Genomic DNA, 18706 nt, shown 5'->3' on the forward strand with positions numbered 1-18706 from the left:
ACCAGGTGTGCAGCCTGGGAGTCATTCTGGACTCACAGCTGTCCATGGAGGCACAGGTCAATTCTGTGTCCAGGGCAGCTGTCTACCAGCTCCATCTGGTACGCCTTCTGGCGGTTCCCTCACTGCGAGAAGTGAGGTTACAGGGAAGGAGGCAGTGGGCCTTCTCGGTGGTGGCGCCCACCCTGTGGAACACCCTCCCACCAGATGTCAAAGAGAAAAATAACTACCAAACTTTTAGAAGACATCTAAAGGCAGTCTGTTTAGGGAAGCTTTTAATGTTTAATAGGTTATTGTATTTTAGTGTTTTATTGGAAGCCGCTCAGAGTGGCTGGGAAAACCCAGTCAGATGGGTGGGGTATAAATAATAAATTATTATTATTATTATTATTATTATTATTATTATTATTATTATTATTATTATTATTAATGTTGGTGGCTATCACTGCCTCCTGTGGCAGGGAGTTCCACAGTTTAACCATGCTCTGCTCCTTTTATGAGTTTGGAATTTTCCAACATTCAGCTTCACTGGAGGTTCACAAGTTCTGGTGTTGGGCGTTGGGCAGTGTTGTAAACAAAATCTTCCCCTTTTCCCCTTATGGGGTACCCAAGAGCCCATATAGAGTCCTTACGTAGGTTCCCTATTGGTAGGAGAAAATAATAGAGGCCAACCAGAGAATATTGAGAAGCAAAGCAGCTAGTAAGCCTGATCTTTATTGAACTGTTGCAACAGGATCCTCACTCACCACACGCAGGAGGGAGGAGGAACCCAGAACAATGGCACACAAGGCCTTATATAGACATTTTAAATCCCCTGCCCTGGAGCTCAAGACCATCCCTACATACATCATACATGCATCACAGAAGAGGTGTTGTTGTTTTCCCTGTCTGCCAGGTTATCTGATAGCCTTTCCTTATAGTCTGTCACCCATTAAAATGCTGATTACTCAACTCCAGAGACAATGGGAAGGCTCCCTGACCCCCCTCCCTCCTTTCAGAGTAGGTCAGTTTGGGAATCAAAAATGGCTTCAGGTTGGTCTTCCCATGCTGATCTATGTACGTGCTTGGTTGGTACACTTATGAACATTGTTGTTGTTGTTTAATCGTTTAGTCGTATCCGACTCTTCATGACCCCCTGGACCAGAGCACGCCAGGCCCTCCTGTCTTCCACTGCCTCCCGCAGTTTGGTCAAACTCATGCTGGTAGCTTTTAGAACACTGTCCAACCATCTCATCCTCTGTCGTCCCCTTCTCCTTGTGCCCTCAATCTTCCCCAACATTAGGGTCATTTCCAGGGTGTCTTCTCTTCTCATGAGGTGGCCAAAGTCTTGGAGCCTCAGCTTCATGATCTGTCCTTCCAGTGAGCACTCAGGGCTGATTTCCTTCAGAATGGAGAGGTTTGATCTTCTTGCAGTCCACGGGACTCTCCAGAGTCTCCTCCAGCACCACAATTCAAAAGCATCCATTCTTCAGCAATCAGCCTTCTTTATGGTCCAGCTCTCACTTCTATACATCACTACTGGGAAAACCATAGCTTTCACTATACGGACCTTTGTTGGCAAGGCGATGTCTCTGCTCTTTAAGAATATTATCATCTATCTAAGACCTCAAAATTTCTATCACAGCAGCAAAAGCCAAGCACCCCTATTTATTTATTTATTCTATTATCAGGAGGGAGAAAACATGTTCACTCTCCACTTTCTCGATCCCTTGCATAATTTTAAAAACTTCTATCTTTACCTTTACTCTAAACCAGAAAGTCTCCCCAATGCAGCAAACTGCCTGCTTGGTTCTTCCACTTCTTGGAACATACCATTGCCCTTCTGTGGCTTAGCTTCAGTTTCCCCATTGCTCTTCTCCTGGCTAACTTTGCCGGCCTTCCTCATCCCCCTTCGCTCCTCGCAGAGGCTGTCGCTCCTGGACAGGTGGTCAGGAACAGAAGAAGGGGGGCTGGCCCTTGGGATTTGGCCTTGTTTACTCCATTCAAAGTCCCCCCCCTTTTTTTTTTGCCTTGTGTCACCATCTGCTTCCTCTCACAAACAGAACTGTTGCCCTATCAGCCAGTACAGGCAAGCAGCCAGTTTGGCCAATGCTGCCTACGGTCGTTGGAGCCTCACTAATTTAGCTTCATTCCACCAAGTGTCTGGGCTGCCTCTTGTCAGATCAGGAATGCCCCTATGATCACAGGGTGCCTTCAGAGATTTAGCTGAAACCGTTTAGCTTCTACTTACAAGTGGGTGGGTGCCTCAGACACCGTCTTTGTGCTTTTCTGCAGGACATACCACCAATTACAGTGTTAGATCGCCGGCAAAAAGCGCCCTTGTTTTTATATTAAAATTGCACCCCTACGGATTGCTTTCTTCGGTTATTAAAGTTAGCTTTACTTACTGCTCAGTGTGCATTGGGGTGGGCACAGAATTCTCAGCATGGAGCGGGAGGGGGCGAGCGATAAGAGGCAACTCCAGCCCAGCGGAGGCGGGCACAAACCGTGTAATTAACAGTTGAAGCTCTTGGGGGAAATAATGTAAAAACAGGTGAGTGAAAACAAGCCCTTTGCATGCCAGATGAGGAGATGGGGAACGGCAGGCCAGATACTGAGCTCTCCCTCCCCAATGCCCCCCACACACACACCAGTCATGACCAACACTGGGGTTGCGGCGCTCATCTCGCTTTATTGGCCGAGGGAGCCGGCGTACAGCTTCCGGGTCATGTGGCCAGCAGGACTAAGTCGCTTCTGGCGAACCAGAGCAGCGCACGGAAACGCCGTTTACCTTCCCGCCGGAGCTGTACCTATTTATCTACTTGCACTTGACGTGCTTTTTGAACTGCTAGGTTGGCAGGAGCAGGGACCGAGCAACGGGAGCTCACCCCGTCGCAGAGATTCGAACCGCCGACCTTCTGATCGGCAAGTCCTAGGCTCTGTGGTTTAACCCACAGCGCCACCCGCGTAGTTTAGCATGCACAGCTGCAATCACCATCGCCCTTGACAAACTACAGTTCCCGGGATTCTTTGGTGCAGAGCGACACAACTCCATTGGGGGGGGCTGTTGTTCTGGCATGTACTCTCCCTGTCCCCCAGCATTTGGAAAGCCACAGTCCACTTTTGCCTGGCCCATATTTTGTTTTGCATTGTGTGCTGGTTAGTTCCCTTGGGTCTGAGACGATTCTCTGGCTGTGCCTTATTGGAAACCCTATCTTACCCTCTGAACCAGATCTTATCGGATGCACGTAAGAGCCACAGAGGGATTTTACTTAATGAAGCTTCAGTTCAACAAGTACAGTGGTAACTCAGGTTACATGCGCTTCAGGTTACATACGCTTCAGGTTACAGACTCCGCTAACCCAGAAATAGTACCTCAGGTTAAGAACTTTGCTTCAGGATGAGAACAGAAATCGTGCTCCGGCAGCACGGCAGCAGTGGGAGGCCCCATTAGCTAAAGTGGTGCTTCAGGTTAAGAACAGACCTCCAGAACGAATTAAGTTCTTAACCCGAGGTACCACTGTATATGGTCAGGATGATGATGATAATAATAATAATAATAATAATAATAATAATAATAATAATAATAATAATAATTTATTATTTGTACCCCACCCATCTGGCTGGGTTTCCCCAGCCACTCTGGGCGGCTTCCAACAAAGATTAAAAATACACTAAAATGTCACACATTAAAAACTTCCCTGATAAGGCTACCTTCAGATGTCTTCTAAATGTCAGGTAGTTGTTTATCTCTTTCACATCGGAAGGGAGGGCGTTCCACAGGGAGGGTGCCACTACTGAGAAGGCCCTCTGCCTGGTTCCCTGTAGCTTTGCTTCTTGCAATGAGGCAACCGCCAGAAGGCCCTCGGCGCTGGACCTCAGTGTCCGGGCAGAGTGATGGGGGTGGAGAAGCTCCTTCAGGTATACTGGGCCGAGGCCGTTTAGGGCTTTAGAAGTCAACACCAACCCTTTGAATTGTGCTCGGAAACGTACTGGGAGCCAATGTAGGTCTTTCAATAACGGTGTTAGGTGGTCTCGGCGGCTGCCCCCAGTCACCAGTCTAGCTGCTGCATTCTGGATTAGTTGTTGTTTCTGGGCCACCTTCAAAGGTAGCCCCACGTAGAGTGCATTGCAGTAGTTCAAGCGGGAGATAACCAAAGCATGCACCACTCTGGCGAGACAGTCTGCAGGCAGGGAGGGTCTCATCCTGCATACCAGATGGAGCTGGTAGACAGCTGCCCTGGACACAGAATTGACCTGCGCCTCCATGGACAGCTGTGAGTCCAGAATGACTCCCAGGCTGCGCACCTGGTCCTTTAGGGGCACAGTTACCCCATTCAGGACCAGGGAATCCTCCACACCTGCCCGCCTCCTGTCCCCCCAAAACAGTACTTCTGTCTTGTCAGAATATGGCTCAAGCAAAAGTGTGGGTGAGAGTCTCTGACCTGGAGGAGAGGCAGCACACTTTTGTGCTCAGTCTGGACACAGGAACTTCTGTCCCTAAAGTATGTTATCTGAGCTTCTTCTTTTTTAAAAAATCTTTATGGCGTGAGATTTCTGCCCACCCCTGTGTGCCTTTATCCTTTGCCGAATGGCCTTTGGGAAGATTCCCCTCAGCCTTCCTTCCTTGCTTACATCTCCTCCTAACCCCTTTAGATCTAGTGAGCAGTTGCTTTCTCTGTTCTCGCCAAATGTTACCAGGGAGACCTTGAGTTGAAGCCTCTTCCTTAACAACCCACGTTGCCTCCAGCAACCATCTTTGCCTTGGTCTCCAGCATCCTTGCAACCCTTCAGCATCACCATCACCTGCTCTCCCCTCGCAGGTGGGAGTGCTTTTCTTTCCCTTGTTGCGACGGCAACTCCCTTTCACCGTTGAAAAAAAAAATCCCTTTTGTCTTCCCCTTTGTCTTCCCCAAATTGGAAGCTGGAGAAATTACATGGGATCATAGAATTGTGGAGTTGGAAGGATTCCTCCAAGGACCCATCTGGTCCAAGGCAGGAATCGCAGCTAAAGAATCATCTTCTCTAAACTCTGCTGCTCTCTAAAACCTTTTGCCTCAGAAGATTCAATGGTGACTAGACAGACCTTATTTGGCCACTGAGACCAGCCTGTCTGGATGGGTTCGCCTCCCTCATCCCATTCTTCCTTTCTCCAGAGGGTTTGCCTGCTCTCTGTCCCTTGTGCCATCGGCCAACACGTAAGGAAGCATCACATTCTTGCTAAGGATGGACTAGAACAGTCTTCCCCAGGCACAGGCAAGCTCCGGCCCTCCAGATGACCACTGGTCCTGTTAGCTAGGGATGATGGGAATTGTAGTCCCAAACATTGTTCTACCCGGACACTGAGGTCCAGTACCAAGGGCCTTCTGGTGGTTCCCTCCCTGCGAGAAGCCAAGTTACAGGGAACCAGGCAGAGGGCCTTCTCGGTAGTGGCACCCGCCCTGTGGAACACCCTCCCACCAGATGTCAAAGAGAAGAACAACTACCAGACTTTTAGAAGACATCTGAAGGCAGCTCTGTTTAGGGAAGCTTTTAATGTTTGATGCATTATGGTATTTTAATATTTTGTTGGAAGCCGCCCAGATGGGCAGGGTATGTATGTATGTATGTATGTATGTATGTATGAATGAATGAATAATCTGGAGGGCTGGAGTTTGTCTATGCCTGGTCTTCCCCAATGTGGAGCCCTCCAGATGTTGCTAGACTTCTGTCCCAGCCAAGAAGGATGTGAGCCATGGTCCACCAACATCTGGAGGTCACTGGGCTGGCAAAAGTTGGCACGTGAGCTCATTGTTTCCTGATCTGGCGGGCACATGTGTCCAGCCTATAACACTCGGCTAAATTGTGCATTGACTCAACAGGCATCTAGTCTGCCACTGTGTGAATGGGATGTTGGACTGGATGGGCCCATGACCTGAAGGCTCAGGTGTTCTGATGAGGGCTCTTTGCCCCCAGAATTTCTTCTCTAGCTCTTAATATTAAACATTGAATGATGTGTTTCAGGGGGTTGGACTAGATGACCCTCGGGGTCCCTTCCAGCTCTACAGTTCTATGATTCTATGTGCCTTCAGCCTTTGTGGGCCAGGTGCCCAAAGCCAGCTGCTTGGGAGGGGCAGACGCTGAAGGTCTTGGTACTTGCGAAAGCAAACTCATGCCCATGAGATTGTAACATGCTGAACGCACCTGCACAGAGCCCCATTTAACGTTCCAAGCCAGAGAAAAGATTCTGGGATCTGCGGCTCTCTTTGGTCAATAGGCAGCACAGCTGAACATGACAAGCTGGGCAAATGAGCCAGCCAAATTGTGAGCTTCTGTGCCAAACCTTTTACTCTTGCTGATGAAAGGCCCGTTGATTGCTCTGAAACTGAGTGAGCTTTTTAAATGGGCATGGGGTTTACAAAACTATCCTGAGCCTGGGATGAACGGGGAAGGGAAGGATGTGTTGAGAATCGCACTATTTCCCCGTTGGTGCCCATCTGGCACCAAAGCAGACGCCAGAGTGGTGGCAAGCCCGAGTGTGGCACCATAGGCATGGGTGTGCCAACACCGCAGGCCAGGAGAAGACTTGGACATTGTGAAAAACTCACAAACACCAAGGTGATTCGGAGCAGAGCTGCGGAGGGTTTTCTCCCTGCTACTTCTAAGAAATACGGCGCAGTTACTCAAACCACAGAGTTTTCCCACTGCTGCTCTCGACCTGAGCATGCCGTACTTCACTTAAACAGTTAACGTACGTCTAAGAGCAATTTTTGCCAGTGCCTTATGAGTGACTAATCTGCATTTATTTATTTTTAAGCAAAGCAGGTCTTCTCTGGCGGCTTCGTAGCAAAGCCAGAAGCGGCGATGCCCTAGGGAGGGCCTCAGGCTGACCCAGGGAGACTGGAATTGAGGCCAGATGCAAAATCTGTGTCAGGCAGCTAACTCAGAGCTGCCTCCCTTCACAGCTAGCAGCCCCCAAATAATTCCCTTTAGCTGTGATAGGATCTTCCTGCCTCTAGATTAACTCTTTTCGCTTCAGGTATGCCCCACTAGGACCCGGAAAGTTTCTTTCGCGCTGCACAGGGCATCCTTGGGCAACCGGGGGCCCTACAGATGTTTCCCACCAGCTGTGCTTTCTTGGACTACAGCTGCCATCAAACCTATGAGCTGCAAGAGCATGTGACTGTTTCGCATGTTTTCAAGTGTGCTCTATTTTATTCTTAATCGCATTGTTTTATTGCTTCGGTATTTTAATAAGTAAAGGAAGTACAGTAGTGAGGACTTGGAACTTTAGTAGCTGTCTGATCTACACCTAAGTCTTTACTTGCAGCAGTTCTGGATTTTTATTTGGGGGAGGAGGAGATGCATCGAACCCCGAGCTTGTGAAATGGCTAGAGAGGGGCAGTGTGGTGTAGTGGTTAGAGTGTTGGACTAGCACCTGGCAGAGACTAGGGTTCAAATCCCCTCACTCAGCCATGAAGCTCACTGGGGTGCCCTTAGGGGGCAGTTGTGATAGTAATAACAACAACAACAACAATTTATTTATTTATACTTATACGTATATCAAGCACTACGCTAAGTTGTGTCGTTCTTGTTTTGTTCAACAACGAAGGTTCAGGATCCAACTAATGGACCACTTGAGCCCTTATATCCCAGCTTGATCACTTAGATCACCTGCAGGAATGTTGTTGGTGAGGCTTGTTTGACAACAACAAGAAGAGACCAAGTCTTTAGTACCATCAGCCTAGTCCTGTGGAACTCTCTGCCAGTAGAGATTCAGCAGGCTCCTTCTGTGCCAACCTTTAAATGCCTGCTGGAAACTTTTCTATTCTGTCAAGCTTATGCAGGCAGCAGTGGTGTAATGGTTAGAGTGTCAGGCTATCATCTGGGGGACCAGGGTTGAAATCCTCACTCTGCCATGAAGCTCACTGGGGTGGCCTTGGGTGCCAGTCGCTGCCTCCCAGCCTAATCTACCTCCCAGGATTGTTGCGCAGGTTAAATGGAGGAGTGGGCAGAACCACAAAACCACCTCGAGCTCCTTCAAGGAAAAGGTGGGGTGCAAATTCAGTCAATAAAATTCAGTAATAGTGGCCTTGAAGAAATGGAGGCAGTGAGAGATTTTACTTTCTTGGGCTCCATGATCACTGCAGATGGTGACAGCAGTCACGAAATTAAAAGACGCCTGCTTCTTGGGAGGAAAGCAATGACAAACCTAGACAGCATCTTAAAAAGCAGAGACATCACCTTGCCAACAAAGGTCCATATAGTTAAAGCTATGGTTTTCCCAGTAGTGATGTATGGAAGTGAGAGCTGGACCATAAAGAAGGCTGATCGCCGAAGAATGGATGTTTTTGAATTATGGTGCTGGAGGAGACTCTTGAGAGTCCCATGGACTGCAAGAAGATCAAACTTATCCATTCTGAAGGAAATCAGCCCTGAGTGCTCACTGGAAGGACAGATTGTGAAGCTGAGGCTCCAATACTTTGGTCACCTCATGAGAAGAGAAGACTCCCTGGAAAAGACCCTGATGTTGGGAAAGATGGAGGGCACAAGGAGAAGGGGACGACAGAGGACGAGATGGCTGGACAGTGTTCTTGAAGCTACCAGCATGAGTTTGACCAAACTGCGGGAGGCAGTGGAAGACAGGAATGCCTGGCGTGCTCTGGTCCAGGGGGGTCATGAAGAGTCGGACACAACTAAACGACTAAACAACAACAACAACAACAACAGTGGCCTTGGCCTTGAAGATACAACAAACCCAGAAGTTAAGAGAACAACTACAAGTCACAGAATCACATTTAATAGGAATGAATAAAATGTATAAGAAATGCCTAGGGATGGTCCACAAACTAACAATGAAAAGTGAAGAAATTCAGTGAAGCGGCATGCCCATATAATATGTTATATGAAGAAGAATATTGAAAACCCAAATGCATTTTAACTCATATAAGTCTTCGTCAGCGGCCAAAAATGCGTCAATAATACCACCATCTCCATCAAACTGCTTAGAAGTCGATACATACAGGAATACAAATGAAATCCATACCGTTTCGGCTTTTGCAGGGCCTGAAGAATGGAATTAAAATTTATGTTTATACTTGGAACACCCAAAACGACGGCCCTCGGATAAAAGGAATGCAATGTACAACCCAGTCAATGTCATAGCAGAATCTGATTGCAAGTTATTACTGGGAAAGGGCCACTCGGCCACAGCTGTCGGTCAAGACCTTAACAACCACCACAATGAAAATACAGTGGTACCTCTGGATACGAACGGGATCCGTTCTGGAGACCCGTTCGCATCCAGAAGCAAACGTAACCAGCGACGGCACGTCTGCGCACACTCGCATCGCTTTTCGCCACTTCTGCGCAAATGCGTGACATCATTTTGAGCATCTGCGCATGCGCGAGCGGCGAAACCCGGAAGTAACGAGCTCTGTTACTTCCGGGTTGCCGCGGAGTGCAACTCGAATGCACTCAACATGAAACATATTCAACCCAAGGTATGACTGTCTTGAAACAAAGAGAGAGGCTAAGGAAATGACACTTTGGTCTCATTTCCAAAGCAACACCCCCCTCCCCAACCTGGGGTTATTGAAGAAACCTGCTCTCAAGTAAACCTTACCAATGCCACTCATTTCAAAACCTGCCACCCAAAATGCAAACGTGGAGTTAGAATGACTTTGCAAAATCTACTTACTCGAGATTCGTGGAAGGGGTTGTCTGGCTTCCAGAGCACCAAGCTGGGGGGGGGGGTCCACCACCTTCCTCCTCCCCTCTTCAGCCTGCCATCTTCTTCCTCTTTCCCCTGCAGCTGGGGGGGGGCAGAGGGGGGGGGAGAGAGACTCCATTAGCATTCAGATGCTGTTCTGGCTGTTCTTCTTGTACTTTTGCTGCTGCTTCTCCTCACCTAGCATGACTAAGCAGAGAAGGGCAAGAAGCTGGAGGAGGAGGAATGGCAAGCTTTGGGGGCTTGCCGGCAGAGAGACCCCCCCCAAACAATCCCTCAGTTTCCAAGTGAGAGGCTGCATTGTGGACTCAGCCTTGCTTGGAAATTCCACCTCTTAGCCACTCTCCATCCTCCTCTCGGATACGTAGGGACTAAACTCTGCACATCCTCAGAGACAGTTATTTATATGTCTACCAGGGGGCGCGAGTGGTGCTGTGGTCTAAACCACTGAGCCTCTTGAGCTTGCCAATCGGAAGGTCAGTGGTTCGAATCCCTGTGATGGGGTGAGCTCCCCTTGCTCTGTCCCAGCTCCTGCCAACCTAGCAGTTTGAAAGCACACCAGTGCAAGTAGATAAATAGGTACCGCTGCAGCGGGAAGGTAAACGGTGTTTCTGTGCGCTCTGGTTTCTGTCATGGTGTCCCATTGCACCAGAAGCGGTTTAGTCCTGCTGGCCACATGACCTGGAAAGCTGTCTGTGGACAAACGGCGGCTCCCTCCGCCTGAAAAGCGAGATGAGCGCCGCAACCTCATAGTCGCCTTGACTGAACTTAACCGTCCACGGGTCCTTTACCTTTTTTTAATATCTCCACATGGCATGACAGTGGAACAAACTCCCTCGGAAAGTGATGGACTCTCCTTCAGTAGCCTTTTTTACCTGGGTCCTCTCCTCCCACCCACCCCCTTTGAAGGTGGGGACAACTGTTGCCCACCTCTGGTCTTCAGGGACCTCACCTGTTCTCCAATAATTCTCAAAGATTATAGGCAGAGGCTCTGAGATTACACCCGCAAGCTCTTTGGTGCCCTTGGGTGCAGTTTATCAAGCCCTGGAGATTTGAATTCATTTAAAGTAGCTAGGTGCTCCCTAGCTAGGTGCTGCTAAAGCTATGGTTTTCCCAGCAGTGATGTACGGAAGTGAGAGCTGGACCATAAAGAAGGCTGATCACCGAAGAATGGATGCTTTTGAATTATGGTGCTAGAGGAGACTCTTGAGAGTCCCATGGACTGCAAGAAGATCAGACCTCTCAATTCTGAAGGAAATCAGCCCTGAGTGCTCACTGGAAGGACAGATCCTGAAGCTGAGGCTCCAAGGCTTTGGCCACCTCATGAGATGAGAAGACTCCCTGGAAAAGACCCTGATGTTGGGAAAGATGAAGGGCACAAGGAGAAGGGGACGACAGAGGAGGAGATGGTTGGATAGTGTTCGCGAAGCTACCAGCATGAGTTTGACCAAACTGCAGGAGGCAGTGGAAGACAGGATTGCCTGGCATGCTCTGGTCCATGGGGTCATGAAGAGTTGGACACGACTAAACGACAACAAGGTGCTCCCTTACCACATTTTCCCCACCCCCATCTTGGGCTGCAGCTCCCTCCCTAGACCACTTGTTCGGTTATCACCAGGTTGGGCACCACTTTCCTTTTGGGTGATGACAAGAGGCAAAGTTGTCAGCCAGTAACATTTTCCAGTCTTCTCCATGCAGAGGACCTACTATCACTTGCTTGCTCTTTCTCTTCGTTTGAACACAGCTGGAGAAACCTTTTATTATTGTTTCTAACCTTTCTTGCAAGGGCTTGCCAAGGGCTGTAAAAAGAGATGGTGCACTGCAGGAATGCGTCCTCCTCTTGGAATTTCAGGGAGGAGACAGTGGTTGATTTCAACCAAACGGAGATTTGTGGGGCTTAAGTTTTCATGGAAAACCCTCCCTCATTTCCTGGGAGGCTCCCTTCGCCCAGCTGTGTGTCAAACAGTCGATATTTCTGAAACCCTGGAGAGCTGCTACTGTATGGAGCTAGGTGGAGCAGTGGTCTGACTCAGTAGGAGGCAGCTCCCTCTGTTGCAAATTACTGGAGAGGGAAGGACACACTTGTGGGTGCTTGTTCCTCCATCAGTGTGTTGCCGCTTGTTCGGTTCCATCTCTGAAGCTGGGAGCCCAAGGTGGGCACTGGGAAGGGGTGCCAAGAGGTAAGACTTGGGCAGAGCCATAGATTCCTGCATCCCAGAAAGGGGACTGTCCAGCTTTCTGCTCTCATACTGGACACCTGCCCCAAATGGCTCGTTGTTATTATTACATCTCATTCACACACACACACACATTTCAGTTTTTTTCATATATCATTTACATTCTAATAAAATCAATTTTATACATTAATAGGATTCCTTGAATCCTTAGACCTCCCCTTGCCCCGCCATGGTTTCCATTGCAAATCTTTTCCTGCTGCACCTTATAACATTTATCCAAATTTTTGTTTACCATATATCCTGTTTTAACCATAAAATTCATACATTACAAGTGTTATATCAGACCTGTTAACGTTTTTAAACTTTTACAGTGCTTTCTAAGGTAATCTATAAACTTTTCCCATTCTTTATTAAATTTCTTGTCTTCTTTGTTTCTGATTCTCCCGGTCAATTTAGCCATTTCAGCATAGTCCATCATCTTGAGTATCCATTCTTCTCTGGTTTGAACTTTGTCTTCCTTCCATCTCTGAGGGGGAAGCATCCTCGCAGCTGTTGTCACACACATAGAAAGTCCTTTCTGCTCCCTTGGTATTTTTTTGATTCATTATATATCATTTCCCAGAATGTTTTTGTGATTTTGCACATCCACCACATGTGGTGGAAAGTGCCTTCTTTCTCTTTACATTTCCAACATATATTGGTAGCAATTCTGTACATTTTTGCTAACCTAGTAGAAGTTAGATACCAACGGTACATCGTTTCCATATATGGTAGTTCTCTTTCAATGTACAGCATGCTATTATTACATCCAAGAAACTCTTCCGCTCCTCAGGAAGGCTCAGCTGAGAGGCAGTGACTGGCCTATGGTCACCCCCAGGGAGCTTTGTGGCCAAGTGGGGATTCGAACCCTGGTCTCCTAGGTCCTGTTCTGACATAATAACCACTAGATGGAACTGCCTCTAATTATCCTCTTAGTCTAAATCCTTTTTCTTGGGCATAGAGGGCAGGAAGCGAGAAGGAACTAGGCAGGAAAGGTCTTGGGTAGGGGGAAGCTGAGGAGGCAGGAAAGGGAGATGTGTTGGGGGGGTGGAGTCTGTAAGCGCCTGCCAACCTGGGAGTATTGCCCTCTGGCTTGGAGGAGCTTCGTTTTAGCCCAAATACTGTGTTGCTGTAGCTGAGCATCTTTTCCTGATTTATGATGTTAGCTGCCCTGAGCCTGGCTCCGACCGGGGAGGGTGGGGTACAAGTAAGAAATTATTTTTATTATTTTTATTAAAAGCACTCTGCACATGCTCTGCCTTTAATGTCACTTCACCATTTTCTGTGTCCTGAGGCAGCTTTGAGGAGGCCTTGGGTCATGGCGGGGAATGATAAAATTATCAGGAATAACGTGGGGTGGGGGGGGGGAGGACCAAGGAGGGAGCTTCTATGGGGCGGAATCCGCCTCCCCGTCCCCAGCCGCGGCTTCTGTCTTGCGGAGATGGGCGCTCATCCGCCTCCAGCACCAGCAGGAATCCAACAGGTGCCAGCTCCCCTTGCCAGGAGAGAAAGCTCCACCTGTTGAAAGCCTGCCTGCTGCGTTCCTTTTTAAGCCTTTCCCTCCTTTCCCTGCTAAAAACCCTTGCAGCCCTGGTCGTGCCGGGGAGGGGAGGGGGCGGCTTCGAGGTGGAGAAGGAGGGTCTTCGGTGGGCAAAGCAGGCCGGCCGCGTTCAGCCGCGGACACTCGAGAGCAGCTCCAGAGGGGCTGGGAAGGACGAGCCAGGCAGGCAAGGAAGGGGGGTGGGAGGAGAGGAGCAGGAGTGCGCGCTTGGGCCCGTGACCATGGGTGCCCGGGGCCGTGGGTGCCACGCAGCGTGCATGCCCCTGGCTCCGAAATTTGTGGGTGCCCGGCCCCTTCATGGGGAACTTTGTGGGTGCTCGGGCACCCAGGGCGTTGGCACCCATGGAAGGGAGGGTCTGCACGATGCCAACGCGTCTCCCGGGGTTGCCAGCTTCGTTCAGCCGGGCGGCGAGGTCCTGGCTGCCCATAAAACCACGGAGGGAGGGGACATGTGTGTTCAAAGCCCCATTGCCTTGGGAGCGCGGGCAGAAGGCAGCGCCAACGCTGGCGCATCCCTGCTTTGCCGGGGGTTGGACTAGATGACCCGGCGGGGTCCGTCGCCACGCTACGCTCCTCCGACTCCCGTCGGCAGGCAGGGAGGGGTCCGGCCCGGGTGGGTCCCCGCCTCCCGCCGGAGGAAGAGGAGGAGCCGCTTGGCGGCGGCGGCGGCAGCACCTGCAGCATCCCGGCATCAGCAGCATCAGCACCACCAGGCTCCGCCAGAGCCGGCTGGGGTTTGTCGGTGGCCGAGCCGCCCCGTCGTCGCCATGTGGCGGCGGGAGGCGCAGCGGCGGGCGCGGCGCGGGGGCGCAGCGGAGGCGGCGGGCGGCGGGCGCCGTCGGCGGGCGAGCTGAGCCGGGCGGCGCGAAGCAGGGGCCGGCGCAGGGCGCGGGGCCGGCCGAGCCATGGCGCTGCCCTGGGCGGAGGCGGCGGAGCGCGGAGGCGGACGCAGCGCCCGGCCGCAGCCTCGCTGGCCCGGTGGTGCCCCGGGCGGACGACGCGCGGCGGGCCCCGTCTCGTGGCGGCGGCCCCGGCGGAGGCTGGTGGCGCCGCTGCCCGGGATGCGCTGAGCCCCGACCAGCCCCCTCCCCTCGCTCGCCGAGCCCTCCCTCTGCGCTCCTCCTGCCTTCTTCCCGGGCGGGCCCCGATCCAAGGAGGGCTCCCTCGGGGCGGCCATGGCGCTCCCGCAGCAGCAGCAGCAGACGCCGCCACCGCCGGGCAACACCACCGTAACGTATATTTTCGTTTACAGCCCCAGCGGGAGCGGCAGCGGGCCGGGGGGCGCGCCGGGGGCCGGGCCGGGCGTGGAGCCCACCCCGCACGCCGCGCCGGCCCCGCTGCGAGGGCCCAAGAGGAAGCTGTACAGCGCCGTGCCCGGCCGCAAGTTCATCGCCGTCAAGAGCTACACGCCGCAGGGCGAGGGCGAGATCCAGCTCAACCGAGGAGAAGCCGTCAAGGGTGAGTGCCAGAGCGGGGTGGGGGGTAGGGGCACGTGGGAGGAAGAGGGGGCAGTTGGACACACCTCCTTCATGGGGGGGGAGAGGGAGGGAGGAGGAGGAGGAGCTGGGAAGATGCGCTGCCCACCCACTCATCTGGTACCCAATTTGTTGGAGCATCCTTAGATTGACTTGGCACTGACAGATAACTTTTGGTAAAGTGGGGTGGGTGGATATGGCAAGCCTAGGCTGGGCAGGGTCACCCAGAGGAGATGTTGCCCATAATATGCTTTGGGAAGTAGAGGCAATGGGTTCAAGGGAGTGCATAGGGGATTCTTCTGGGTGGGGGGAAGGGTTCGGTCTGGGTGATTGGGGAGCATTTGTGTTTAGAGTGGACTCTGGGTCAGAGGGTCTTCCTGGACCCAACAGGAGCCAGGCAGATGTCTCTGAAAGATGGGTGGGTGGTGGCACCCCAAGTCCTCCCCCCCCCCGGAATATACTGTGGGTCTGAAATTTGGGGATTTCCCACCTGCCAGGTTGTAGAGGTGGTTATTGTGGGCCATGTTGGCCTTCCTGTGAGATGGCAAAAGAGGTCTTGTTTTCCTTCGGCCACTGTTGGCACAGATGCATCTTCTGGGCAAAGGATGGTCAGATCTTGCAATTGAGATTTGCTTGGTGCTTGACTTTCTCCCCGCGGGATGGGGGGGGGGGGAGAGATTTATTGCAAATAGGAGAATTACCCTTACGTCTGCGTACTCATTAAAAATGTGCCACTGTGAATTGCTGGCAAATGGATTGTGTTTCTGGCCGGATTGATGAAGCACCAGGGTTCATTTTAGGACACGGGTGACCTGACTGCACCTGCCGGCAATTTCTGTTGTCGCTTTTAGCAGATATGGAGCAGCACTCCTTCCATTTGTGGGTGCAAGTAACCGGGGGTCTGAGCACAACTTCTGCGCTCGTGCAATGCAACAGATGGGTGAAGAGCTGGCAACTTGTCTGGGCTTATGCAGCAGGCGGGTGTCAGAAGAACTGTCGCATCTGGGTTTCGTGTGAGATGCCTGGTTCACCTCCCCCAGTCCCTGGGGAAGTGTGCTTGCGAGGGTCTCGGTTGCAGCTCACTGTTCTGTTGCGAGTTCCTGGTGCAAAGACAAGAATGCACTTCGTAAGCTCCCATTTTTCGTGGAGGTGTAGTATCGCCTGCTGGTTGAAATTGTGACATGTGAAGCAGCTCTTCTGGCTGGAAGCAACACAGCAAGTGGTTTCTTAGAACTTGGAGCCAGAACGCTCTATGCCTGGAGTGTTCCTGACAGATGGCTATTCCTTGCAAACGTCCAAGGAAACGGGAATCTGCAGCTTCCCTCACTGGGTATCCACTCCTGCTGCTGAACCGCACTAGTTTCCAAGCTGTTTTAACCCTCAGGACCGTAACTCAATTCAGCCTTGGGGCTAACTAAGCCTGCTTAAGCAGACCATTGCAAAGCTACAGCACCCTTGAAACATTTTTTTTTAAAGGACTGGTTGATTTCCACAGTGTGCCTGTGCCTTTACTCAGATGCACCTCCGATCTATCGTTTTGTCTACTGGATGCTATCATTTTGGGTTATTCTGTGCCAGGTGGGAAAGAGTCAATCGGTCAGTGCATTACTTCAAAGCCTTGGGGGCTGGCCAGTCCGCCCTTCTGAATTGGAGACTCAGTGCCAAGCTGGGCATGATCCTCATCGTACCATTTGCCTTTGCTTGCCTGCTTTTAAGAGCGGATAGTTGGTGAAGAAGAGAGCCGGATCTGGCCCCATAGCACGACACAGGGGAGTATTGATTCTTTGCTTCTGCTGTGGTCAGAATCGGAGCCAGACCCCCACCCACCTCCCCCAAACACCTGCTGGGGAAACTGCCTTGCCACCAATCAGAACCTTCCTCCCATTGCCTGTGGCAGGTGCTTTGGCCGTGCATTGGCAAGCAGCAAATGTCATGCCTGGCTCGGTCCTCACTTTGCCCTCCATGCTCACTGCTTGCAGTGGCTGTTGTTACCAGGGCACTGATGAGCATCTTGAGCTGCAGAGAAAAGTGGGGATAGCGAGCTATGATGTAGCTCATGGCTTAACCGCCTTAAGAAACTCAGAAGAGCTCCCCTGGGTGGGCCCAGAGGCCACTTCTTCACGGTGGCCAAACAGGCGCTTCTGCAAAGACAGCGAGCAGGACCTGAACGCTGCAGAACTTTACACATTAGTGAGCTCCAATAACTGGTATTCAGAGACGTCCTACCTCAGACAGTGGAGGGCAGGACGCAGCCGTTGTGGCTGGACCTTCCCTGAGGAATGAAGGTGCAAGAGAGCAGAACATTTGCAGAATCGGGGAGAAGGACTTGGCTGGCACAGTAAAAAATAAACCCGGCTGGGGAAGAGTCGGGATGATGAGCAAGTCTAAAGACCTTTCTGGCTGATGGCTTCAAAGTCATTCTAGCTGGGACAAGGCTTACATGGTCAGTGGCAAAGAGAGAGGACAGGCGCAGCTTTTTTATATATGTTTGTGGCTGATGTGTCACATGAATGAAGACACAACAAAGTTGGCTTTTTAAAGATACTAAGGAGTTGCTGAGAAATTGTTGCAGGACCAATGGTCTGACTGTACAAGGCAGCATCTTGAGTTCACTTATGGTTGGGCTACTCTTGCACGTGTAAAATCCAGCAAATTTTCTCCTTGAAATTTTGCGTATCTTCTGATTTGGAAGCTTTTGTTTGTTTGGAGGCACCTATAGAAAATGGGATGGGGGGTGTTGTTGCTATGATTTATCTAGAAAATATCAATTTATTCTGTAATCTGCCTTTCAGCCAAAATATTCTCAAAGCAGAGCAATGATAAAACGCCTCTCTAATAAAACAATCAGCTAATCACAATGAGAAACAGCCAAAAACAAAACAAAAAAACCCAGCAGGAGAAATTAAAATAGCACCACAGAGAACTAAACCTACTCAGGTTAGAAGCCTGCCTGCAAATTAAAAAGACTTAATTACACACACCTAAATTGACTAAGCCTTTGAGTGTGAACCTAGGGAAGGGTTAATGTTTACCACGTGATCATCACCATAATTTCTTGCCTGGATTTGCATCTCCAAATAATTGATACTGTTTCCAGAGTTGCATGGGTATGTTATTCTGCAGAATTCTGAGACTTGATTCTGACCATTCTGGGTCTGCAGAATTTGTATTTCCCTGCCCCACTTGCTGTAAGACTGTGGGACATATGGCTGAAAGGTCCTGCTTTTTGCCAGTAGATTGTTCCAGGTGACTTCTGGTCCCTTTGCATGAAGATAGGAATTCAGAGGAGCAACGTGCAGCCCAGCCTGGACAAGGGGGCAAATGAGCTAAGCCAAGACCAGTGCTATCATGCAGACAAACCTTTGGAGAAGGTGAAATGGGTCAGTAGAAGACCAAGCAAGCCCTGTAGCGCAGAGGTGGGCCTATCTGTGGTCCTCCAGATGTGGCTGTACTCCAGCTCCCATCAAAGATGGTCCATGGGCAGGGATGATGGGAGCCCCCTGCCCAGGTCCCCCAGCCCTACCCTACAGCAAAATCCATGTTCTGGAAGGAGGACGGTGTTTGTGTGATGGCTTTGTGAATTCCGCATGCGGATCAGGCTTTGCTGGAGCTGTTGCCAGGAAGGACTTGCGTCTCACTGCCATGGTTACGGGGAAAGCTCTCTTCAGAGCATCGTGTGATGCGGGTGGCCTGTCAAAGGGTGTAAGAGGAATGGAGAGGATTGCACAAGATGGGGTTTTTTGTACCACCTGCTTTGAACGATCCAGGT

The 18706-nt window shown here is 50.8% G+C and overlaps 1 protein-coding gene across 10 annotated transcripts in view; it reads left to right on the top strand.

The window, feature by feature from the left end:
* SHANK3 (SH3 and multiple ankyrin repeat domains 3) overlaps nucleotides 1–18706 on the top strand; it is a 449651-nt gene that overhangs the window by 251447 nt on the left and 179498 nt on the right. For all 10 annotated transcript variants that reach the window (XR_014012079.1, XR_014012080.1, XM_081209761.1 and 7 more), the window contains one exon: nucleotides 14715–14920. Coding sequence is in view for 8 of the 10 variants with exons in the window: in XM_081209761.1 (XP_081065887.1) it covers nucleotides 14715–14920 (206 nt within the window). In the remaining 2 variants the exon portion in view is untranslated. The remainder of the gene's footprint in view (nucleotides 1–14714; nucleotides 14921–18706) is intronic.

The sequence above is a fragment of the Podarcis bocagei genome (assembly GCF_964188305.1).
Source record: "Podarcis bocagei genome assembly, chromosome: 10".
Classification (NCBI taxonomy): Eukaryota; Metazoa; Chordata; class Lepidosauria; order Squamata; family Lacertidae; genus Podarcis; species Podarcis bocagei.